At 35.0% G+C, this 7785-nt stretch overlaps 1 protein-coding gene across 1 annotated transcript; it reads left to right on the top strand.

Moving 5' to 3' along the window:
* Positions 1 to 573: 573 nt before the first annotated feature.
* LOC114395637 (disease resistance protein RPM1-like) lies at positions 574 to 4287 on the top strand. The gene is made up of 2 exons (XM_028357467.1): positions 574 to 1433; positions 3884 to 4287. Exons 1-2 carry the CDS (start codon positions 616 to 618, stop codon positions 3891 to 3893), a joined length of 828 nt encoding a protein of 275 aa, XP_028213268.1. The 5' UTR covers positions 574 to 615; the 3' UTR covers positions 3894 to 4287.
* Positions 4288 to 7785: the final 3498 nt, after the last annotated feature.

Below are 7785 nucleotides of genomic sequence, written 5' to 3'. Positions count from 1 at the left end.
AAAAAGATGTTAACGGATGTATAAGCCTAAATATTTGGTCTTTTCTAATCATTTAATTTTGTTGGTACAACTAGTACTGACAAGCATCATCCACTTTCACCATAAACAATATAACTAACAGTGTTTGATTACATTGACAGATCAACTGAATTACAATATCATAACTTGCTCTATGAATAATATATTTAGTTTTCACACTTCAATGGAAAATGATGTGAAACTGTACTATTTAAACAGTCCGAATCGAACCTTAATATATTTTGGTGATCAGATGCAACAACTAACATTAAAAAATTGTAAATTCAGTAATGGAATCCCATGCTTCCAGCTTCTGAAACTACCATGTGTTTTTGGACAAGAAATTTGGTCAAACCAATATTATGACTAACACCAAATTACGTGGTGTTTTGGTATCGGTCCAATAATTAGGCATGGCCCATTTCAATAATCCAATAAAAACCAATCAATTAGGTGTATTATCCAACTTGCATAATAAATAGTAAAGAAATGGAAAGCGAAACTTGACGTCCTCTTAGTGCGGACTTGGCTATATAAAATCTTGAAGAACATAAAGTTTTGCAATCACAACATAGCAGAAAACAAAGCTACACTAAAATGGCAGAAAATCTATTTTCCTTGGTTCGTGAGCTTGTCAATAGGGTGAGAGATCTCTCAAATGACGTTGCAGACGCTACAGAAGAACTGGAAAGCTTTCAAGAGTTCATCGACGAGGCAGATAAAGTGGCTGAAGCTGAAGAAGATAACAATAGACGTGATGGAATTAAAAGCAGTGTGAAACAGCTGAGAGAAGCAACTTTTCGCATAAAAGATATCATTGATGAATATATGATCTTCTGTGAGGAAAGGCAACCTGATGATCCCCGATGTGTAGCTTTACTATGTGAGGCTGTTGACTACATCAAAACTCATATCTTCCGCCTTCAAATAGCATTTAAGATTCAGGTTGTCATGTCACTTGCTCGCGCTGAAAGACGTGATTTCCAAAGGCAGTTTCCTTTAGATCAAAGACCAAACAGCTCCACAGGAAATCAAAATGTCACCCGGCACAACCTCCGAATGGCTTCTAGGTTTATTGAGGAAGATGAGGTTGTTGGCTTTGAAGGCCCTACAGAGAAATTGATCGGTTGGTTGATAGAGGGACGACCTGAGCGCACAGTCATCTCTGTGGTAGGAATGGCAGGAGTGGGAAAAACCACCCTTGCCAAGCAAGTTTTTGACAACAAGAAGGTCGTTGCACACTTCGAATGCCATGCATGGATCACAGTGTCTCAATCATACACTGTAGAAGAATTGATGAGGAACATGTTGCAGATGTTTTACAGAGAAAAGATGGAGGCAACTCATCGTGACATTTCTACAATGGATCAATTGTCGTTGGTGAATGAATTGAGGAACTACTTGCAGAAAAAAAGGTACGTTGTCTTGTTTGATGATGTATGGAATCCACAATTTTGGGATGAGATTAAATTTTCTGTAATTGATAATAAAAATGGAAGTAGGATATTAATCACAACCAGAAACAAGGATGTTGCAGAGTTTTGTAGGAGATCTTCTTTTATTCGTGTGCATGAGCTGCAACCTTTAAGTGATGAAAAATCTTTCGAACTGTTTTGTCAGAAAGCTTTTCAGTATGATTTTGATGGATATTGTCCATCAGAACTTAAAGATGTATGTCATGAAATTGTCAGAAAGTGTCATGGTTTACCTCTAGCAATTGTGTCCATTGGTGGTCTTTTATCAAGCAAAGAGAGAATCGCACTTCAATGGAAAATGTTTAGTGAAAATCTAAGTAAAGAGATGGAGAAGAATTTGATTGGTGTAAGCAAAATTTTGAGTCTTAGTTATGATGATTTGCCCTACAATCTCAAATCATGTTTATTGTATTTGGGAATGTATCCTGAGGACTATGAAGTTAAATCTGATAGATTGATTAGGCAGTGGATTGCTGAAGGGTTTGTCAAACATGAAAGGGACAAAATTTTGGTAGAAGTTGCACAAGAGTACTTAGCAGAGTTGATCCGTAGAAATTTGGTGCAAGTATCTTTATTTAGCATTGATGGAAAATTTAAAAGATGTCGTGTTCATGGCTCACTACATAATATGATCCTTAGAAAAATCAAGGATACAGGGTTTAGTCAGTATATTGATGAGCATGATCAAATACTGTTGAGTGGGATGTTTCGACGCCTAACAATAGCAATGGGTTCCAATGATTTAATGGAAAGTATAGAAAGGTCACGTATTCGGTCAATTCTGATTATCACAGATAAAAGATTATCTGAACACTTCATCAGTAGAATCCTTGCAGAACAAATGCCATTGAAGGTTCTTGATTTTGAAGGTGCTCGATTATATCATGTCCCTGAAAATTTGGGGAATTTAATCCACTTAAAGTATTTAAGCTTCAGGAATACACAAGTACAAAGTCTTCCAAAATCCATTGGTAAGCTCCAGAACTTGGAGACCTTGGATGTACGACAAACTCGTGTGTTTGAGCTACCAATGGAAATTAGCAAGCTAAGAAAGCTACAGCATCTTCTGGCTGATTTTATATCTTCAATTCAATTGAAGGATAGTCTTGGAGGCATGACATCTCTACAAAAGATACCTTCACTAAGAATGGATGATGATGGAGTGGTGATTAGAGAGCTAGAAAAGCTAAAGCAGTTAAGGGGTCTGAGCATCACTAATTTTAAGGGACATCATGGAAGCACTCTATCTTCCTCAATAAATGAGATGAAGCTCTTGGAGAAACTACATATTGATACAATAGATAACAATGAAGTGATTGACCTACACTTTATGTCATCCCGGTCAGCACTTAGGAAGCTTTGCCTCAATGGGAATTTAAACAGGTTGCCAGATTGGATTCCACGGCTCCAACATCTGGTGAAATTGTCCTTGTTGTGCTCCTATTTAACTACTGATCCACTGGATTCACTGAAAGATATGCCAAGTTTATTGTTCCTCTCTATCAGCCACCGTGCTTATGAAGGAAAAATTTTGCATTTTCAAGATGGAGGGTTTATAAAATTAAAGGAATTAGAGCTCAAATATTTGTATAAATTGAATTCCGTCGTTATTGATAGAGGAGCACTGCATTCTTTGGCAAAGCTTCAGTTATCAGAAATCCCCCAACTCAAGGAAGTACCCTCTGGCATTCAACACTTAAGGAATCTTGAAGTTCTCGATATCTGGATTATGCCAACTGAATTTGAGCAGAGCATTGCTCAAAATGGAGGAAAAGAGCATCCGATCATCCGGCATGTGCCCCGTGTACGTATTATTAGCCGAGTTGGTGCAGAAGTTTTGGAAATACTCCACAGAACAGAAACCACGAAGCGTCCAACTTTGGAAATGAAAGGTGTGTTTTCTTTCTTATTTCTGTGGAACGATATTCTTGGCCACTATTCTTTTCCGTAATAAAACGTGAAATTTTTTTCCTAAAATGATTTCTTTACTTTGCCTCCTTTTTTTATTCTACTATATGCATTATTTTTCTTTGTCCACATCACTCATAGAAGTTAGGGGTCAAATTATGTAAAGAAATTATAGGGTATTGGAACTAGCCTTCAGCAACAATAATAGCCGTTGTTGTTTTGTTATAAGAGTCTCACAATTATAATGCTTTTCTTTTTCTTCTAATATCGTGCTCTGAATATTGGTAGGTACTAGGCCTTAACTGCTTTGAATTTTTTATTTCCATATTGTCAATGTCAATGCAAATGATAAACCTACAATATTTTAAAGGAAAATTGAAGTTTCATAATTTCTTTACAGGATTTAAATGCATATTTTTAATATTGTGCAATCTAAGAAGCTAGTTGTATGATTGATTGAGTTTGACACGCAAATCATGCAGAAATTTCTAAATTCTTCACTCAGCGGATGGACCCAGACCTAAGCGCCAAGATCAATACCTAAGTTCCAAGACCCAGTGGAGATGACAGTGAGTCACTATTTTGGAGTGACAAGTGCCACAAGTTCACGCCAAGCACTAGCCAGAAATGATCAAGTGGCATAGCGTGCTCATGGAAGCCTAAGCAGTCGGGACACAAAATGAGCAGAAGATTAGAGAGTTTTTGAAGCATTCTTGGAACTAAAAGTCCTTGGAAAATGATTTAGTACGATAGCTGCCTATTATTTTCTTGTTTTCTATTTTTTTTCCATGTATAACTAAACCCTTGGGTTGATAAACCTGAGTCCGACCCTTATGTCATCTGAATTCATTTATCTTATACAAGTTTATTTCATTAAATTTGTGCATCTTTCTAGCTCTTTGCTCTTTGATGTTTCTTTAGTATCTTGTTATAGAAATTGATTTTAGTCTTGCACAACAATTGAAAAATCAAGCATAGGTTAAAGATGAATTCTAGGGGAAGCCCCTTGCTCAGATAGAAGTGGCAAATCAATCCATTTATCCGTCGATCATTAAATCTATCCCCAAGTAAAACTATCTGATCTATCCATTACAAAAAATAAAAAACTAAATGGATTGGATCCAACTAATCCATCCTAATTAAAAAATCTAATAGATTATCTATAATCAATACTTAATGGATCCGCTGTGGAGATCAAGGTCGAGTGCCACTCGGTGTTGGGGTTTGGTTGTTTTTGAGCCATCTGATGTCAACTGCACTGGTTCATCAGCGCTAGGCTTCAGCCACAGGAGGCTGACCAAGGAGGAGCAGTGCACCTCTGTGACAACAATGCAGAACACGAAGGACAACCCAATGATCAGATGCATAGTTCGCAAGCCCTCTTCAGATCTCTCAGATCTAGGTCCTTCCTGCACTGCCTCCAAATATATCTCATCAGATCCCGCAAACCCCATTCAGATCTCTTTAGATCTCCATGTTTCCTCATTCTTGTTGTTTCTTTTTTCATCCTCTTTAGATATCGCAAAGGGGCTGTTTCCGGATTCGAACCCATGACCAACAAGTCACCAAGACACAACTTTACCGCTGCACCAGGGCTCGCCCTCATTAAAGAACAAACATAAAATTTAATTATTTATTAGAAATCAAAAACATATTATAACCTTCATTTTATTCAAAGCTACTTGACTTTTTTATGATTCTGAGGGTTGGGGAACTGTCTCTAAAGGAGAGGTTGCATCATTTTGGAAGGCTTGTAACAGCAAACTTATAAGCTAATTAGGTGTACCTGGGAGATATCTACTGCATTTCTTATATTGGAAAAAGTTAGAATGTAACTTGAATGCACTGCACGGACGAATACAAATGTCCCTCCTCATAAGAATTTGGCTTTCTTTTTCATAATAATTGTTTTCCTTCTCTAAAAGGCAGCTGGAACTGTATATATTGTCCTGAACTATCGCAGTATTACAAGGTTTTAGTACGGTTGATGTTTAGCATGTGCAGTAGAAGGTTCCGACAGCATACAAAATGTATCATAGGATTCATATGCGATGCACATTTGCGATTAGGATAAAGTAGTAAAAGAGATTTTGAATGATTTTGTAACAATACTTAATTTCATGCCAAGTTGTTTTACCGAATTCATTTAGATGGGAGTTCTATATTGTTTTTAAGGAATAAAGGCAGTAGCAAATTAAAACCTGTGAAATAAAATACTGGATGAGGAAAGAAAAATAAAATATTTGGAGCGAAACAAATCATGGAAATTCAGTTTTATTCAGCTAAAAATGCAATACATTTATAATAATTGCACACTTGCACTAAACCAAAAACTAATTAAGAAAAAAGGAAATACTTTTTCCTAAAGTTTAGGAACAACACTCCTACAGTATATATGAATCACTACTTTACTAAGAAGACTTATTCAATGACTAAAACCATAAAAGATAAGGATGTCAAGGAATAACAGTTTTCTTAACACTCCTTGCTTTAGATCTATAGAGTCCTAATTTCTGTTTTAAAAACACGAACTTGCTCACAGCTAGTGGCTTGGTGGACAAATCTGTAACTTGATTTCCTGTTTTGCAATACACAAGACCAACAAGTTTATCTCTTTGTACTTACCTCAAGGAAAAACAACTTAATATTAAAATGCTTAGTTTTCCAACGAGACAAGATTATGAGAGATAACTATTGCAGCTTTGTTGTCAACAAAAATGTATGTGCTTAAATATGTTTTTGATTCCTAATAAATAATCAATTTTTACATTTGTTTCCATTTTTTTTTGCAATGGGTCCATAATAAAATACCACTTTAATTTTTTATTCTTAATATTTTGTTTCAGTCACTCATAAATTAGAAAATTTTGTATTTGTTTCCTAATAAATTAACAAATTTCGTTTGGTTTGTATTAATAACAAACGGGAAATATTTATCTTGGAGCAAACACAAAATTTGTTAATTTATTTGGGACTAAAAATAGGTGTCAAGGACCAAAATCAAAATTGTTGTTTTTATTAGAGATTCATCGCAAAATAAAAATTTATTAGCGAGCAATGCAAAATTAGATATTTATTAGGGAGCAAATGCAAAATTAGATATTTATTAGGGATCAAAAAAATATTTAAGTCAAGTTTTTTTTCCAACCACAAAGCTTGGTTAATAGCAGCTGCAACAACAACAAATTAAATTTGACTTCTGTTGTAGATTGAACAACAATCTCTAGTTTTTTCGAGCTCCATGAGAAAACTCTTGATCCAAAGTTAAAATAGTATCTTGAAGTACTCTTCATGTCATCAATCAAATCACCCCAATCCCTGTCTGAGAAGCCTGTTAGCTTGAATTCTTCAGTTCTCTTGTACTGAATGCCAAAATTGCAAGTGTCTTTGACGATAATACTTTTTTTTTTTGCAGCTTTGAGATGCATTTCACTTGCATAATGCATAAACTGAGACAAAATGCTTATATAATTTAGAATATCAGGACGAGTTGTTGTAAGATACATCAAACAACCAATCATGTCTTTATATAAAATCCGCCTGTTCTATCTTCTGGGTTTCGTTTTCCTTACACAGCTTCTCCTTTTGATTCATAGGAGTACTCATTTCTTTTCATTCTTTAAGTTTAAACTTCATCAAAATCTCCTTGGCCTACTTTTTTTGACAAATGAAGACTTCATGTTCTCCTTGTTTAATTTCCATTCCAAGAAAGAATGTCTATAAACCAAGATCTGTCATCCCAAACACCTCCATCATCTCTTCCTTGAACTTCTCTACAAGACTTGAGTTGCTTCTTGTCACAAGAAGATCATCCACATAGAGTGAGATGATAAGAAAACCAGCTCCATCTATTTTGACATATAATGTTGACTCTGACAAGCTTATACCTTAAGTTCAACAAATGCTCTTCTATTCCACTGTACCAAGCTCTTGGAGCTTGTTTCAATCCACAAAGATCTTTCTTGAGATGATAAATCTTATCTTCTTCTCCTTTCTTTACAAAACCTTAGGGTTGTTCTACATAAATTTCTTCTTGCAAGAAGCCATTTAAAAATGTTGATTTAATGTCAAGTCACTACCAGAAAATTTGCATATTACATCGTCCAGTTAACATCAATTTAAATGAAAATCGGTGGTAACAAATATTTGGCTGCATTTTAATTTGTAAATAAATGGAAGTTGTTAACACTGGTTCTCATAAAGCAATGTTAAGATTTTTTGTTAGAATAAAAAAATAAAAAATTTTAGGATTCTAACACGATTTTCCGAAAAATTTCGAAGACGATTTTTTAGGGAATCATGTTAGAATGTCTTTTAAAAAAATTAAATAAATTGAGGATTCTAAGACAATTTTTCTTAAATCGTCTGAGAAAGTAAATTTTTG

The sequence above is a fragment of the Glycine soja genome, chromosome 18, assembly GCF_004193775.1.
Source record: "Glycine soja cultivar W05 chromosome 18, ASM419377v2, whole genome shotgun sequence".
NCBI classification, from domain to species: Eukaryota; Viridiplantae; Streptophyta; class Magnoliopsida; order Fabales; family Fabaceae; genus Glycine; species Glycine soja.
This window is presented reverse-complemented; position numbering and strand designations above follow the sequence as displayed.

Excerpts from the sequence above, each read along its gene's own strand:
- LOC114395637 (XM_028357467.1), top strand. The coding sequence starts at position 616 with ATGGCAGAAAATCTATTTTCCTTGGTTCGTGAGCTTGTCAATAGGGTG.